We start from the raw sequence: 17,945 nt of genomic DNA, 5'->3' as shown, positions 1-17,945 counted from the left end.
ACAATTAAAGTGCTGGCTTGCAAAGTAGGAGACTGTCAATTCTAGACCTCCCTTGTGCATGAAAACCGTCCAGGTAATTTTGTTTGTGTCACTCCTTCACAGTCCAGAAATCGTGGGCGCTCCATCGCTGGAAGTTTTTAAAAAGAGACCAGACAATCACCTGTTTGAGATGGTATAGGTCAGGGGTAGGCAACCTCGGCTCTTTTATGACTCATGGACTTCAACTCCCAGAATTCCTGAGCCAGCATGGCTGGCTCAGGAATTCTGGGAGTTGAAGTCCATGAGTCATAAAAGAGCCGAGGTTGCCTACCCCTGGTATAGGTCCTACTGGTTGAGCAAGGGGCTGAACTAGAAGACTTCCAAGATCCCTTCCAGCTCTATTCTATTCTATTTTAGTCCACTCCACGTCATGGGGGCATTGAGGGCAAAATAGAAGCAGGAGTAATAGGAACCCAAAATTTGTTAAGTGAGTTTTGCTCCATTTTAACTTTCTGGCCACAGCTAAGTGAATCATTGCAGTTAAGTGAGTCACTTAAGTGACTAACTTAAGCGAGTCACTTAAGTGTTAAGTGAGCCTGTCTTCCCTGTTGACTTTGCTCATCAGAAGGCGGCAAAAAGTGGATCCTGGGGCACTGCAACTGGCATAAATATGAACCAGTTGCCAAGCATCTGAATTTTGATGACATGACCATGGGGATGCTGCAACCATAATGTGTGAAAAATGCTGCTGTAACTTTGGTCACTAACTGTAAGTGGAGGATTACCTGTATTCATTGCCTTGAGTTGACCCAAATATATAAGTTAGGACAAAAATCTAAACAACCTTGGGAAGAAATTGATGTGTATGAAGGCCAACACCAGCCAAACAACCAGCAGCTATCACTTAACTGTTGGCCAAGCCCAACACTGGTTTATTTTACCCTGCACAATGAATCAAAAATCACACTGAGCAAGGAAATTGAGTTTTCATACTTTTTTCTGTGCAGAATTAAAGAGAGGTACACTTATTCAAATCAAGTGTGTCTGCTGAAATTTAAGAAGCTCTTTTTATACCATTAACGTATCTGCCCATCAAAATTTCCTCATGTTTTAGCACTTGTTCCTGATTTATTGAAGCTGTGCAGTTTAGGCTAAAATCTAATAAGGATGGGAGGGGTGCATTTAATTACCTAAGCTCTCCACCCTCTGGTGTGTTTTTAACACACTAATGCTAAACTGTTTTAACTCTGGACCTTTGCCCAAACAGCTAAATTTAATGCTGCAAATTACCTTTGCTTGTTCCAATAATGAGCCCACTTGCAAAACTCTTCTGCACAGTTACAGAGCCACATCCTACCAACTAGACTGACATTGCTTACATATGAAGCATTTGTGGTCACACACACACACTTTTTGCTAACAGATACCAAAGTGGATGCTGATTGACTGAATTTGACTGAAAGCACCAATAGAGTAATCAAGGCAGAAACTTTGGTTGAAATTAATTCATTATTCAGTTACAAAAGCACCTAATAGTTTGCTAATAGATTAATAGGCCAGACCTGATTACATTGTTGAAAAGTACCAATGAAGGAGAATATTTGTAGCTCAGGGTTGAAATGAGGGGTCCTTGATGCTCTTTGAGCTTACTTGTTTTCTTGCAGACATTTCATTACTCTAACTAGGTAATATCATCAGTGCTAGTAAGGTGTGCTGTTTGCTGTCTGTTTATATTCTGGTGTCTTGCCTGTCTGGGTGGGTGCAGTCTTAGAGATTCTTTGTTTGGGCTATTTACTAATAGCTCTGTGACAGTTTCTTGATTGGGGTATTGCTTACTTGATTGTTGGTCTGAAGGTGACTTTGGAGTTAAACTATGCTGATCTATGCTTATGCAACCAGCCCCAAAGAAAAAAAGACTCCAGCACTTCTCCACCAGTAATCAGCACTCAGATCAGCATAGAATAGATCAACTCCAAGGTCACCTTCAGACCAATAATCAAGTAAACAATACCCCAATCAAGAAACTGCCAGAGCCACAGACAGGCAAGACATCAGAATATAAACAGAACAAACAGCACTCCTTACTAGCACTGATTTTTTTATATTTTAATTCCATTTATATCCCGCCCTTCTCCGAAGACTCAGGGTGGCTTACAAGCTTAGCAGTAGCCTTCATTCTATGTATATGCCTCCTTATTAGGGCTTTCACACACACACCAAGCGGTATGATTACAAAGTCAGCTTAATTGCCCCCAACAATCTGGGTCCTCATTTTACCTACCTCGGGAGGATGGAAGGCTGAGTCAACCTTGAGCCTGATGGGATGCGAACCTGCACTAATTGCAGGCAGCTGGTGTTACTTAAGAAGGCATTAGTTGATGTTACCTAGTTAGAGTAATGAAATGTCTGCAAGGAAACAAGCAAGGTCAGAGAGCACCAAGGACCCTTCACATTGAAAAGTACCCAGCTAAAGTATTATGGGGCAAGGAGTGGTTTTTGAGTGAGCAAGTCAATGAGGCTGAGGTGTGCTGCAATCAAGACTGTGTTTCCAGTGAGAAATAGGCAGAATGTTATAACAGTGTTTTATCACAACATATTTTGCTTGCTGAGACCAAGCTGCTCCTTCTCAGTCAGTGTGTGCATTGTTAGATGGTTCTAGCCCCTAAAGTGGAAATTCCAATAAATACTTTTCCCTGTTCCTGGAAGTAAAAATAGTCATTAAAGGTAGCATGATTTGTTGCTTCTCATGGCACTCAAAAAGACAAACTTGCCTCACAGGAGAGCCAGGCAGTGGAATTATTAGGAAAGGATTTAGGGGTGAAGTTATATTTTTTTCCTATAGATGGTGACCAAAGGTTCTCTGTAAATTGCAGAAAAGTGGCTCAGTGTGTTAGGATGCTGAGCTTGTCGATCAGAAGGTCGGCAGTTTGGCGGGTCGAATCCCGAGTGCCGCGTAGTAGAGTGAGCGCCTGTTACTCGTCCCAGCTTCTGCCAACCTAGCAGTTCGAAAGCACATAAAAATGCAAGTAGAAAAATAGGGACCACTACGGTGGGAAGGTAACAGCGTTCTGTGCGCCTTTGGCATCTAGTCATGCTGGCCACATGACCACGGAGACGTCCTCGGACAAGCGCTGGCTCTTTGGCTTTGAAACAGAGATGAGCACCGGCCCCTAGAGTCGGAAACAACTAGCACACATGTGCGGGGGAACCTTTGCCTTTACCTTTTATACCACCATAGCTACAGAAGTCAGAACAAAAGGCCATGGATAGTAAGCCACCACCATTCAGCTTGAAAGCCCATCACCACTTCATTGATGCTTGCTGTGAAAGCCTACCAGTATATTGTTATTGTTTTCATTTGAAATTTCATGAGATCATCAAATCTGTTGAGATTTCAAGATGAATAATTGATTTATTTTATTATTTATTATTTCAAGTTACATGGCTGCCCATCTGAAATTCATGATTCTGGACAATTAACAATAAAAGTAGCATTAAAGGTTGTTGTTTTTTTTAAAAGAGCAAATAGTTTCATCAGATGGGATCCTGGAGGAGGGCCTTTTCTGCCATGGCACCCACTTTCTGGAACATCATCCCCATTTGGAATGGAAAGAATAATGGAGTAGTATTGACAAGTAATGCTATTTGTCACACTGTTAGATCAGCAAGTATATATTCACCTTCTACTGTAATTATACAACTTAAGGCAGTGCACATCACATTCCTGCTTCCGATTTTCCCCACAATGCCATGAGTTGGCATGTTATAGGTGGCATTACTAGCCTAAGAGTTGACACTGACTTGATGGCACATAATCAACCAGATTTACCAGAGCCCGGGGCCCAAATCTGCAACTTTCCATATTGCATTTAACCATACCACAATGGCCCGACAAAATCTTTTTTTTTCTCCCAAGCCCAGAAAAGGAAGAGACTTAAAACTGGAGCACAATTAAGGCAGCAAAAAAAAAACACCTACCCTTCGTAGTTCGTCTCGTATCCTAGTGTCCTACCCATACCTAGTGTCGTATCCCTCCAACAAGGGCTCGGAAAAAAAAACTTTACTTTGCTGTAGTTTCTCCTAGCAAACGAATGATATTTACGCCTCCACGAACTACGATTCCCATCGCGCACCAGAAACATTCTGACCGCGCTAGCAAGCCGGGAGCAAAGCGTTTCCCATCGTGCAACGGGCGCCAAGGAACTTTGACGGACTCCGTTTCCCGGCATGCCTTTGGTTTGGCGGCGCTTGGCATGTAAATCCAACGGCTAATCCCGCCCACGTTTGTTTTGCCGCTGGAGTGGACTCGCCATGGCGGGCTTGTTGCCGCGGCACCAGGCTCTTTACAAGAGCTTCCGGACCCCACCGTGGAAAGAGACTTTCCGGCAGGTAAGCAGACCCACTTCTGCCCTCTCCTCCCTGCCCCCCCCGTCCTTGGAACGCTGGAGGCGCCAACGTTCCAAGGTTGGAACGGGGGCGGTCAATTCCGCCGCCAAATTGGTAGTCCCCGCCCGGCAAAACCCGCGCCCAATCCGGAAGAGCCGGGGTCTTCAAACTTGGCCCTTTTATGACTTGTGGACTTCAACTCCCAGAATTCCTCAGCCAGCTTTGCTGGCTGAGGAATTCTGGGAGTTGAAGTCCACAAGTCATAAAAGGGCCAAGTTTGAAGACCCCTGCGGAAGAGTATCTGGGATGCTGGCTTTCCTGGGAGGGAGACCCCTGGGAAGAAGTGGGAATAGCCTCTGAGCCACGAAGTCTAAAAACGCCTGCAGTTGATTCGGGTTTTAATATCAAGCTCATTAGATTCCCTTTCGGGAATTCGGTCAACGCACCTCTTAAAACTTTTAATTCGTAATTACCATTGAATTTCAGAGTTTTACTAATAAAGGAGAACGTTTGTAGCTCAGGGTTGACGCGAGGGGGTCCTTGGTGCTCTCTGAGCTTGCTTGTTTTCTTGCAGACGTTTCATTACCCAAATTAGGCAACATCAGGACTCCAGTTTGATGGGGGTGGGGTTGGTCTTGAAGATTCTTTGGTTGGGCTGTTTGCTGTTGGCTTCTTTGACAGTTTCTTGATTGGGGTATTGTTTACTTGGTTGTTGGTCTGATGTTAACCTTGGAGTTACGTTGATCTGGGTGCTGATTGCTGGTGGATTGGTGCTTGGGTCTTTTTGTTCCCTTTTGGGCTGGGTGATTGTCTATTTTGCATAGCCTATAGATGTTGAAGAAATTAAATTAAAAAGAAATTAAAAGTCGCTTGCTCCTCGGGAGGAAAGCAATGGCAAATCTAGACAGCACACTAAAAAGCAGAGACATCACCCTGTCAACAAAAGTGTGTATAGTCAAGGCTATGGTCTTCCCAGTAGCAATCTATGGCAGTGAAAGTTGGACCATAAAAAAGGCTGAGCGCCAAAGAATTGAGGCCTTTGAACTCTGGTGCTGGAGAAGACTCCTGTGAGTCCCTTGGGGTGCAAGGCGATCAAACCGGTCAGTCCTAGAGGAGATCAACCCTGACTGCTCTTTAGACGGCCAGATCCTGAAGCTAAAACTCAAATACTTTGGCCACCTAATGAGAAGGAAGGACTCACTGGAGAAGAGCCTAATGCTGGGAAAGATGGAGGGCAAGAGAAGGGGACGACAGACAATGAGGTGGCTGGATGGAGTCACAGAAGCAGGAGGCGTGATCTTAAATGGACTCCAGAAAATGGTAGAGGACAGGAAGGCCTGGAGGAACGTTGTCCATAGGGTCGCGATGAGTCGGACACGACTTCACAGCTAACAACAACAAATAGATGTTGATGTCTATGTGTCTATTGATGGCTAATTTGTTCTAGAGAGCCTAGACATTCCCTGGCATTTTTTGGATTTGGCTTGGTCTGGGATGGTCACATTTTCCTGTCTATCTGTAGTGAAATTAAAAGAATTTTCATAATGGTTTTTTTTTTTGGACAACTAGTTGCTGTTCATGGATGCGTTCTGCCAGTCTTCTGCCTGTTTGTCCTACATAGTGGTTGTTGCAGTCCTTTACATTGTATGTTGTAGATGAGTCCCGTTTTTTCTTCTGAGGTTGCTGGGTCTTTTGGTTTGCTTAGGATGTTTTGAAGGGCTTTATTTGGCTTGTGTGCAATGGTGATTCCATATGGTTGTAGTAGTTTATTTGTGGTTTCGGAGTTACTCTAAGATTAAACATCAGACCAACAATCAGGTAAACAATACCCCAGTCAAAAACTGCCAAAGAGCCAACAGTAAACAGCCCAACCAAAGAATCTGTAAGAACCCCCCCCCCCCAAACAGAACAAGCCACCAGAATATAAACTGACAGGAAACTGCACTCCTTATTAGTACTTATGATGTTACTTAGTTTGGGTAATGAAACGTCTGCAAGAAAACAAGCAAGCTCAGAGAGCACCAAGGACCCCTCATTTCAAATCGGTGCAAGCATGAATCTTGTATTTGTCTGTCGCAAAAATGAATAGGAGAGACCTATTGGGTTCAGCTCTTGCTCTAAAGGCGCAGGAAGCCACTATAGCTAGGAAATCCTTTGCAAAAATCCATCTTGTACGTCTTTGTATTCATTCTGCTTTTATAATGCGCAATTGCAGGGGACTGACAGTACAGATGCATCCATTTCTGGATCAGAGACACTGCTCACAATAATTTATTCCTTGGTTACCTTGCATTTGAATTTTACTGGAATGAGCTGTACTGATGCTGCCCTTGAAAACCATTCAGAAGTTCTAGTTGGTCCAAAACACAATAGGACAAATAGTTATGAGTGCATCTTAGCAAGCGTAACGCACCATTTTGAAGTTGCATTAGCTCCCAGTGCAATTTAAGGAGCTGGTTGGCTTACGAAGCCCAAGGCTGACTGCTTTTGGGACTCCTTATCTCAATTTATTTCTATATGTACAGGATAGGCATGCTCTGGATTCCTTCTATTAATGTTATTTGATGGGACCTAGAAGGTGTGGCTTTTCTCTTATAGCATCTGCCCTGTAGAACAGTACACCCTGAGATATGAATGGCCATCATCCTGCCAATCTTTTGTTGGGTGCTAAAAACCTGGCTCGGTCATTGTGGCAAGACGTTAGGTGAGCCCATTTTTAGGGAATTATCTGTGTAGGTGTAAATAGCTTCAGGAATTATGTGTTTTAATTGTTTAATTGTTTTTTTAAAATTGGATGTTAATGACAGGACAGTTATATAAAATTAAAACGACTTTATGTGCAGTCATTTGTTTCATTTTATAACCGAGAGTTTTGTGATCAATAGGTAGCAGTGTTATTTATTTACAGAACATATAGTACTGTTGGCATTTGTACAGGTAGTACAACCATTGGTTTAGTGACCATTTGAAGTTACAATGGCACTGAAAACAAGTGACTTAACATTTTTCACACTTAGAACTGTTGCAGCCTCCCTGTGGTGATGTGATCAAAATTTGGACTTTTGGCAACTGGCATGTAATTAAGACAGTTGCAGTTTCCTGGGGGATCAAGTGATCACTCTTTGCTACTTTCTGGCAATCAAAGTCAATGGGGAAGCCAGATTCACTTAACGTGTTATTACTTAACTGCAGTGATTCACGTAACAACTATAGCAAGAACGGTCATAAAATGGGGTAAACCTCACTTAACTGTCTTGCACAGCAATAGAAATTTTGGCCTCAATTGTGTTGGTAAGTTTATTTTATTTTTATTTATTTATTTTAATCCCATTTATATCCCGCCCTTGTCCGAAGACTCAGGGCAGCTTACAATTTAAGCACAAACCAATGTGCTTAGCAGTAGCCTTCATTCTATGTATATACCTGCTTATTAGGGCTTTCGCCCCCCCCCCAAGCGGCATTATTACAAAGTCAGCTTAATTGCCCCCAACAATCTGGGTCCTCATTTTACCTACCTCGGAAGGATGGAAGGCTGAGTCAACCTTGAGCCTGGTGGGATGCGAACCTGCACTAATTGCAGGCAGCTGGTGTTACTTAAGGAGGCATTAGCCCACTGCTCCACCAAGGCTCCTAATCCTAAATAATCCAAGTTGAGGATTATCTGGTAGTGCTGTTCAAAGTGCTGAACTGAAGAGAAATAAGTTGAATCAGTTATTATCCTCTAACGATGGGGGGTGAGGTGTTACCCCCCGTTGATAGGGCTCGCAACCTGGGCGTCCTCCTGGATTCACGGCTCAATTTTGAAGATCACATAGGAGCCGTGACCAGGGGGGCTTTTGCACAGGTTCGCCTGGTGCGCCAGTTGCGTCCCTATCTGGACCGAGACGCCCTACGCACAGTTACTCATGCGCTTGTGACCTCCCGTTTGGACTACTGTAACGCTCTCTACATGGGGCTGCCCTTGAAGACCACTCGGAGGCTTCAACTGGTGCAGAATGCGGCCGCGCGAGTTGTAATGGGGGTTTCCCGATACTCCCATGTAACACCTCTACTCCGCGAGCTGCATTGGCTTCCGGTTGCCCTCCGGGTGAAATTCAAGGTGCTGGTTATTACCTATAAAGCCCTACATGGCCTGGGTCCGGGCTATTTGAGGGAACACCTGCTGCCGGCATCAAACGCCCTTCGCCCAGTGCGCTCCCACAGGGAGGGTCTGCTCAGGGTGCCGCCGGTGAGAGATTGCCGGCGGGTGACACCCAGGGATAGGGCCTTCTCTGTGGGAGCGCCTGCCCTCTGGAACCAGCTGCCGGTGGAGCTGAGGACTGCCCCCGACCTCCGATCATTCCGCCGGGGCCTGAAGACCTGGCTCTTTGAGCTCTCAGGCCCAGGCTGAGGTGAAATTTTTAATCCGGGTTTTAATGTATACAGGGTAATTTAATATTTTTTAATTGGTTTTTTAACTTTTGTATGGTGGATTTTTAATTCCCTGTAAACCGCCCTGAGTCCTCAGGGAATAGGGCGGTATATAAATGCAACTAAATAAATAAATAAATAAATCCTTAAAACCCTGTCTCCATTCTCAGTGAAATCCAGAGGTTGCTAAGCCTTCTGGATTTTGAGCATACTTTAGTAAATTGCATACTGAGTTAAACTAATTAGTTATGTGCAGTAAAGGCAAAATGACTATTTGCTTCCCAGTTCCAGGGTCTAAATAATCTAATTAGATAAATCATGATTTTTGCTTTCTTATTCATTGTAATACAAATACAATTTTATACACGTATAGAGACATGCATGTAGAATATTATGCGCTGGGAGAAATGCACGTATATAATTCTTTTTATTTCCTTGCTTTGTTTTTTGCCACCTCTTCTCTGATGAAATATACAGGTAGCCTTTGACTTACAGCCACAATTGAGCCTAAAATTTCTACTGCTAAGCATGATGGTTGTTAAATGAATCACTGCAGTTATTGGTAACACAATTGTCCATGTTGATCCTGGGACACTGCAACCATCCTAAATACATTATTATTATTATTATTATTATTATTATTATTATTATTATTATTATTATTATTATTAATTATTATTATTATTAGAATTTCTATACCGCCCTTCTCCCGAAGAACTCAGGGCGTTGTACAGGGCAATTAAAATACAACATACAAAAGTTAAAAGTAAAATTAAATTAATTTAGCCCTAACAAATAAATAGTTAAAAATAAACCCCAAACCTTTAGTCCAGGCCGGCCTGTTCAAATAACCAAGTCTTCAGGTCACGGCGGAAAGAGCGAAGGTCGGGAGCTGTCCGGAGCTCAACAGGCAGTTGATTCCAAAGGGCTGGCGCGCCCACAGAGAATGCTCTCCCCCTGGGGGCCGCCAGCCGGCACTCCCTGACCGACGGCACCCTGAGGAGGCCCTCTCTGTGGGAGCGCACAGGACGAAGGGAAGTTGACGCCGGCAGCAGGTGCTCCCGTAAGTAATCCGGACCCATGCCATTTAGGGCTTTATAGGTCATCACCAGCATACATGCCATTGCCAAGCATCCAGGTTTTGATCACATGACCATGGGGATGCTGTCTTGTGTGAAAAAGTTATTAAATCACTTCTTTTCAGTGCTGTTATAATTTTGAACGGTCACCAAATGAATGAGCTACTTGTAGGAAGTTTGAAACAAGCTTTTTTATGATTTGCAGAAAAGTTTTTTTTTGGTTTGGGTTTTTTTTTCTATCTAGAAATAACTGCTGACATGAAGTTATTTTTTTTTCCCCTTTAGCGCTGTGTAGAGAGATTGAAAAGTAGTCGGGCCAAGTTGCTAGAAAGATATCGTCAAGTGGGAGAAAATGGAGCTTGCAGATCAAATAAAGCCTTGTTGGTACAGGAGGTGATGGAAGTTGAGTGGAAAGCTTTGCAGTCTGTGGATTCTCAGCTACCCTCTCTGAGAAAGCAGGACTCTTCCCAGGTTAGTGCCGTATGAAGAAGTTGTGGGTGCGTTTGTTAGGACATGGTGTCCATGTTCTTAAAGAAGTTTCTCAATTTTAGCAACTTCAAGTGTGGACTTCAACTCCCAGAGCTAGCCATGTTGGCTAAGAAATTCTGGGAGATGAAGTCTACAGATCTTCAAGCTGTCAAGGCTAAGAAACACTGCCTTAAAAGGATCGATAGTCTTTTCTGATGTCATCATGCAATGGTGCTAGGGCCAAAAAGTAGGCACAAAATCCCACAAGATGTTATTATCGCAGTTGCAAATCTGGGCCTAAGTCTTTTGAGATATGTCCAATTTAAAAGTTTATTTTTATTTCACATCAGTTTGAAATGGTGGTTTAGGACTGGAAAGAATGTCCTATTCTTGCTTTAATAGCAATTCATCTAAATAAGTTTTACATGTTACATGTTTTCTTATTAAGCAAAAAGCAAATACTTTTATAGTTACTTGTGGAAAGTACCTTTGCATATGAGGCTTTTAAAGTAATTTATAAAACAATTTCAAGATAGTTTGAAAAAATAAGCAGTGGAGTGTGAGTAGAAACGCAATTTACTTTTAGTATGTTGTACTTTGTTTTATTTATTTTTACTATAACTTCTCTGAGTTGCTCAGTCATTGAGAATCAGGCAGCATATAAGTTTAATAAATTATGTATTATTTTGAAAAGCTAAGAAAATACTAAATTCTGAAGCAGTCATAACTTAGATGGGTGGGGGAAATGAATGCTCAATTGGTGCTGTGGAGAAAGCATGACATCTTGAATTCCTTATAGAAAAGCTGTGTTAAAAAACAAAGCAACATACCATTCTACCATAGTCAGAATGCATTGTCCCAATAAGAATTCTGGGCTTGACCTAAGTCTTAAAAGTATACCTTATGCGTGCTAGTCGTTTCCAACTCTAGGGGCCGGTGCTCATCTAGGGGCCGGTGCTCATCTCCGTTTCAAAGCCGAAGAGCCAGTGCTTGTCCGAGGACGTCTCCATGGTCTTGTGGCCAGCATGACTAGACGCCAAAGGCGCACGGAACGCTGTTACCTTCCCACCGTAGTGGTCCCTATTTTTCTACTTGCATTTTTTTTACGTGCTTTCGAACTGCTAGGTTGGCAGAAGCTGGGCTGAGTAACAGGCGCTCACTCTGTTACACGGAACTCGGGATTTGACCCGCCAAACTGCCGATCTTCTGATCGACAAGTTCAGCGTCCTAGCCCACTGAGCCACCGCATCCCTTAAAAGTATACCTTAGAGGAGGCCAAAATGCCTTCCACCTTCTTGAATGATGGACCTGATGTTATAAAGCTAAGAAAGAAAGCAGGGGAAAGATTTTTACTAGAACTCACTGTGGAGTTCTGAGAACCTTTGACAGAGAGCCTAATATGTATGTACCATGTGCGTGGATTGGTCCTGGGCAAACATTAGTTTCCAGTCTTCATTTTGGAGACAGCATGTATGAATTGCAAGCACCCTAAGTGTTCCTCTCTCACACACATATACCATTTCCCTTCTTTAAATATTATGACCAGAACACTTAACTGGGTGCTTTTCTCTTTAGATGCTTGAAGAACTGGCTGTATTGGATGAAATCCATCAGGAACTGATCTTGCAAGGTATCCAAGCTTATTGTTGATAACTGCTGCTTGAGTTAATGCTTTTACTAAAGCACAGTGCATAACGGACCTTGACAAATTTTAAAAAAAGTCAAGCAGGGTCATCCAGAAGTTTACTAGGGAATCTCAGGGCTGTGTGTCCTGTAGCAGTGCATGCTTGTAAACTATACTGCTAAAAATGTAGCTGAATTAGAATGTGATAATGGAAAGATAGGATCAGCTCAAGATTAGACTCAATCCTATTCCTAGAAACGTAAGTCAATGACTTTGTAACCGCTCTCTTAGTTCAACCTCTCATCTTGTTATTGCAAAGTAAAGAAATGGACCACTGCACTAAGCACTAAGAAAAAGTGGAATAGGAAGTTACAAATGTATTTATTTTTAGCCTATCTTTGTTATTTTTATAAATAACTCCAGGTGATCAACATACCTAATACCCCTTCCTCTTCCTCTTTTTCCCAATACAACCTGTGAGATGGGTTGGATGGGTCATATTAATCAGAAAGTGGATCAAAATGCAGGTTTCTAAGCCAGGAATTTTCAGCTCCATGGAGTCACTAAGAACTGAACTCAGTTTGAAAGAGATTTAACCAATTAATAGCAATGCTCTCTTTTGCAGAACAGCTGGCCATAGAGGAATATGAGCAAAGCCTGAAGTTTGATGAGGAATGTCTTAATGCAATGCTTGATGGCTTAGATGCAGAACACCATATCATCTGTCCTGTTTGCAGAAGGTGAAGTGATTGGCTTGAGAAATCTCTGCCTTGGTACCAGGCCACATGATTATTTACTTATTTAGTTAAATCCTACCTTACTAGTTTTAGAAATAACTCAAGATGGAGAATGTCTATGGAGATTCATCAGGTCCTGATTGTCATCCAGGTCATGATTGTCCCAAAGTTGCTTTTTCAAAAGGCAAATGGACTTTGTTTTCCTTGAAGACGTTTTGCTTCTCAGCCAAGAAGCTTCTTCTGTTAGAACTGAAAAAGCTTCTTGGATGAGAAGTGAAATGTTTTCAAGGAAAAACAAAATCCAGTTGCCTTTTGAAAAAGCACCTTTGGGACAAGGTGGTGAACATATATAATGCTCTTTCCTATTTTCCCCACAACAACAACAACACCCTGAGAAGTGTGTTGGGCCGAGAGTGACCAGCCAACTTTCGTTACTAGAATCGGACTAAAACAATCTCCTGGTTTCCTAAACCAACACCTTAACAAAGCTTAACAAAGCTGGACTGTTGTGTCAGACTGTTGTGTTCAGCTTCATTTTGCTGAATTATAATGCGAGTTCTTTTTATGAAGGCATTTTTCCTTCTTCCATCTTCAGAGATAAGTGGAGACCAAAAATTTGGTTTTCCTTACTTGCATCCTGAAGTAAGGTTAATTTTCTTAACCGGTGGAATTTATAGTATAATGTGGCAGTGTGGAGGGCTCCATATTCAGGATTCCAGAAAGTGCCTCCTATTCTTCCTCCTTTCTGATTTTCCTTGTCATGCTGTTCAGTCACTGGTTCATAGCTTAAATAAATAACTTCCATTTCTGCAGATCATGTTCTCTCCCTCTTGCTGACTTCTGTTTTGCACATGTTGCTTGACTAGGGAGTTTTTGTTCTTAGTTTTATATCCCATAGTTGATTTCAACGGCTGGAAATCCTAATTTCTCAGCTGTTGTGACTTGTGAATCGGCTACTATGTGTTATTCACTAACTAGGCCTTTGCTAGACATCAGAACCCACCTAGAGAAAACTGGCTAGACTGACAGCAACTCAGAATTCTTCTAACATACCTGGTTTATTACTATGGGAAAGAAATGCTTTCTTCAGTCACTTGATCCTCCTACTTGTAGACTTTAGTAACAATTCATGGCACGTTTTAGTCACTCAGTTTCCGCAGAATATATAAATTTGACCCTAAAATTGTTTTAAGGCTTCTAGTTTTAAATAATCAACTTTTCAAGGTAGTACAGTAGCAGAAATGCTTTGCTGATTTAGTTTTATCAGTTGGTGGTTTTTTTACTTCCTTTCTCATTTGATCTTCATGTGTGAAGCCTTTGAGGACAATCTAGATAAGTTACTTTTCACTTTCATCATTGCAATTCTCTTTGCATCTAGGAACCATCTCAGCGTGATGAGTAACATGGTTGCATGCCAATGTGGACTCTGCATCAATAGCCTGGTAAGCAAATGTTAAGGAATTTCTGGGCAGCAACTCCATTCTGCTGGGGCTTCCTGGGATGGCTGAGACTTCCAGTGGCAGCTGAAGCTTTGCACACTGGCTCAGGGGCTTCTTGCAGCCCTCAAGTCACACCACATCAGGAAGCCTGAGTCGCAGCATGGCAAGCGTTCCAGAGCTGCACAACTCTTGCAGGGCAGCCAGAATGACAGAGATGGAAGGGGATAGGCATGTGGGGAGAGTTGAAGGGGAGAAAGTGCCTTGCTTTGGAAGGACCAAGGCTCAGGGCTGGAAGTGACCAAGCCCAGAATGGCTTGGATTGGGGTGGGTCCTTGACTAATGACTGGTGGAATTCATTTAACAAATGCTGTTGATAAGCAATGTGGTTGCATTTTATGTCTGCATTGCTTAGCGTGGAAATTCCAGTTCTAGTTGGGGTTAGAATGGAGGGCTACCGGTAAGATAAAAGCAGAAGTTTCATGTAAGAAATTAAGGTATTGCCTTCACGCCCTACTTGTGAACTTTCCATAGCATCTGGATCACCATAGTAGAGAGCAAAAAGCTTAGTTAAACAGGCCTTCAGCTTTATTGAGAGCTGTTCTTAGAAAAGTATGAATGCAAGTTGACACCCGATTTAAAACATCCTATACTCTCTTCATGTGTTTATAATAGGAGGGAATTTGGGCAAATTGGCAACTGGACAAGCAATAGCTTGACTCATCCAAACTTGTTCTCTTTTAAGGGGATGACTGAGGAAAAGCTCCAGTTGCTCTTAGAAGAATGTCTGATGGAACATAGCCAACATTGTCAGCACTGTCCTGATTTCACTGTAACTAATATGATGGAAGGAGAAACTAATCTTCTTATGAGCTGTCAGGTAAGAATCCAAATTCAGACAGAATATTCACTGACAATTCACTCTAATAATTCCCCCCCCCAAGAATTTTTACCACTAAAATCAGAAGCATTGTTTGTAATATACAATATTGTGAATCCAGTGCTAATCTCACCCTCTTGAAAAGTTAAGATGTCCTTGAACTGAGCTCAAATTTTCATGGCTGCATCCATGCAGCTTTCTTGGTTCACCCCTCCCATCTTCTGGGATTTTTTTTATCATAACCTTAATCCTGGAACTTTCAGCAATTTCAACCTTCAAGTTTTTTTTTTAAATTCCATTTATATCCCGCCCTTCTCCGAAGACTCAGGGCGGCTTACAAGCTTAGCAGTAGCCTTCATTCTATGTATATGCCTGCTCATTAGGGCTTTCACACACACACCCCAAGCGGCATTATTACAAAGTCAGCTTAATTGCCCCCAACAATCTGGGTCCTCATTTTACCTACCTCGGGAGGATGGAAGGCTGAGTCAACCTTGAGCCTGGTGGGATGCGAACCTGCACTAATTGCAGGCAGCTGGTGTTACTTAAGGAGCCATTAGCCCACTGCTCCACCAAGGCTCTGAAGGACAAGTTCTGAAGGACAAGCCTGGAATCATCACATGGTTTACTTTCTTGTCAAGTTTTTATTCTATTTAAAGACTTTGGCTAAAAGTAAAGGGTTTTTTAAAAAATTGGGACACAAATCAGAATAGTTAGCTTTTCTGTAGAGTATCCCAGTTTTGCAGGTACTGGCAACAAAGAATGTTTTCCTTCCTCATAACTATTAGAGGGAGAAAAACCCTCTAGAGAGGTGCCATAGCTTTCCAAACTTAGAAGATGGAAGATATGTTTAAAAGGTTGCTCAGTGGGAAAGAGCCATAAATATATTAAAATACACACTAGCACTTTATTAATGAATGACTATAAGAAATGATAACTTGGATTTATTTCTTTTTGGTTCTAGGCTTGTGATTCTTGGACAGTGATTTTTTAATTCCATCTGTGTAGCACTCTACAGTATTGTAGAAAGGCATTGCTGTTGTCTCCCCTGCCTTCTTCTTTAGAAGGGTGTTTATGTATATAATGTTCACAATGTATATGAGTACAAAAAGCGTCGCCTATTTTTAATTTAACTGGATCAGTGTTATTTTTTTCTAGTGTCCTAATGAATAAACCCTCTCCTTTTATGATAAGAGCTGGGGATTATAGATTTGGAGACTTTTCTGATTGCAGCACTTTTTTGTACAAATTCTTGGAAACGTTGATCCAAATTGCATGTACTTTCATAAAGGGTTAAAGGACTTGCCATATGTGAAGCACTTTTTTTTGCAAAAAATATCTCCTAGATTCCAACTGGTGACATTTTTGCTTAAAGGTGGTCAGATAACAGATGGGGATGGTTATATTTCATCCTTGGACATGTCTAAAGGCCAGGACCAAGGATTGCAGTTAGTTTGGCCAACATACCAGTCACCAACTCTAAATTCCTGTTAGTAGAAACAACACTGGCTAGTGGCCTGATTGATTACATAAAGCAGCATAACGCATATCTGGAAATAAATCAGTACTTTCATGGAGTGCTTTCCTTCCAGATATGCTGCTGAAATTCAGAGCTGTGATTAAAGGGGGGGGGAGGGCAAATTACCCCGCTGAGTAACTAGAAAGTCTCTGGTAGCTTCAATGTATCTTTTTAGAGGAAAGACACTACCTCCTTATTCCACTAAAGGGTTTTTAGCCTGGCCTCGTTTTGTCCCAAAGAATGCTGCCTATTGGTAAGCAATGGCATAAAGATCCACTGGAAATGGAAATACAGATTTCTGTTGCAAGCCGGTTTTCTGGAGCTCTATGGGAAAGCTGTTCATTGGTAGTTTCCGTTTCAGAAAATCCCAGAATTTGGGTTTAGGGAAGTCGTTGATGTGTAAGTTGGTGCATTACTGACGCATGTTTATTTTGAAAGCCACCTTAGCAGAGATTGGATAGTATAGGAAAAATCCATATAAAATACTGTATTGTTTAAACACTGACAAGCTGGGATAGAGGGACAAGAATATACCATCAGGTATATTACTTTTCCCCACATTTTGGAGGAAAAGTTCTTTGAAATTAAGTAATTGAAATTACCTTATGGTAGCCAAACAGTATCTGATCGTTTTGTAGTTCCTCTATCTTCTTAAAAAAACCTGACATTGATGCTGTGCTCCCACCAAGATGTGTAATATAAATCAGATACCTCCATTTGCATTTTTCCCCATGCTAGTTTTAAAAGATCAAATTCAAGTCAGATGCAAAATAATGGCTCATATAGTTAAGTTGGCCTATTCACATTACATACTTGTGTAATGTATCCCTGAACAGAGTATAACATATTTGCACTAATACACCAAATGTATTCATTCCTGCCAATACCAATTCTGATGTGTTATACGCTACATTTAAAATCAGTGTAATTTTTTTTCTGTTGGACTTCGTAAAAAAAAAAAAGCTGGCTCAATATACAGTCACACTGTTGACTAGAGCTAGTTTTAAGCAGCATGTATTGATTCAGACAGTTCCATTACTATCTGTTGTGAATCACCAAAAGATCAGTGGGATTCCCCTTTCTCTTATCCTTCTGCCAACATGAAAGTGTTTTTCTTCAAATACTCTTTTGTGTATAAATAAGTAGCTAGGTGGGTGCTGTTAATTAATATTCTGATTTCAATTTTTTTTTACTTTCTAAATTGTTGACCAACTTGACTTTTGTTAATTGGAAAGGCAGAATACAATTTAAGAAATAAACTACCTCTAAAGCTGTTAACTTTGTGATGTTTTCTGTTACTTGAAATCCAGATGCAAAACTACCTATTGTTTCTTTTCAAACATTAAACTACTATAAGATTCTTCATTTCCTGTTATGCTATAATCCATTGTAATCGGGACACAAAATTAAATTGGTGCCCTTTATAA

At 41.6% G+C, this 17,945-nt stretch overlaps 1 protein-coding gene across 1 annotated transcript; it reads left to right on the top strand.

The window, feature by feature from the left end:
• The first annotated feature begins 4,216 nt into the window (after nt 1-4,216).
• Nucleotides 4,217-17,796, top strand: RPAIN (RPA interacting protein). The gene is made up of 7 exons (XM_081314990.1): nt 4,217-4,368; nt 10,140-10,325; nt 11,898-11,952; nt 12,572-12,686; nt 14,062-14,125; nt 14,865-14,999; nt 15,964-17,796. The coding sequence occupies exons 1-7, from the start codon at nt 4,291-4,293 to the stop codon at nt 15,991-15,993; spliced, it is 663 nt and encodes a 220-aa protein (XP_081171116.1). The 5' UTR covers nt 4,217-4,290; the 3' UTR covers nt 15,994-17,796.
• The last annotated feature ends 149 nt before the right edge of the window (nt 17,797-17,945 follow it).

The sequence above is a fragment of the Vipera berus genome (genome assembly GCF_964194415.1).
Source record: "Vipera berus genome assembly, chromosome: 1".
In the NCBI taxonomy this organism is placed as follows: Eukaryota; Metazoa; Chordata; class Lepidosauria; order Squamata; family Viperidae; genus Vipera; species Vipera berus.
Note: the sequence above shows the minus strand (reverse complement) of the source record. Positions and strands in the feature narration are given on the sequence as shown.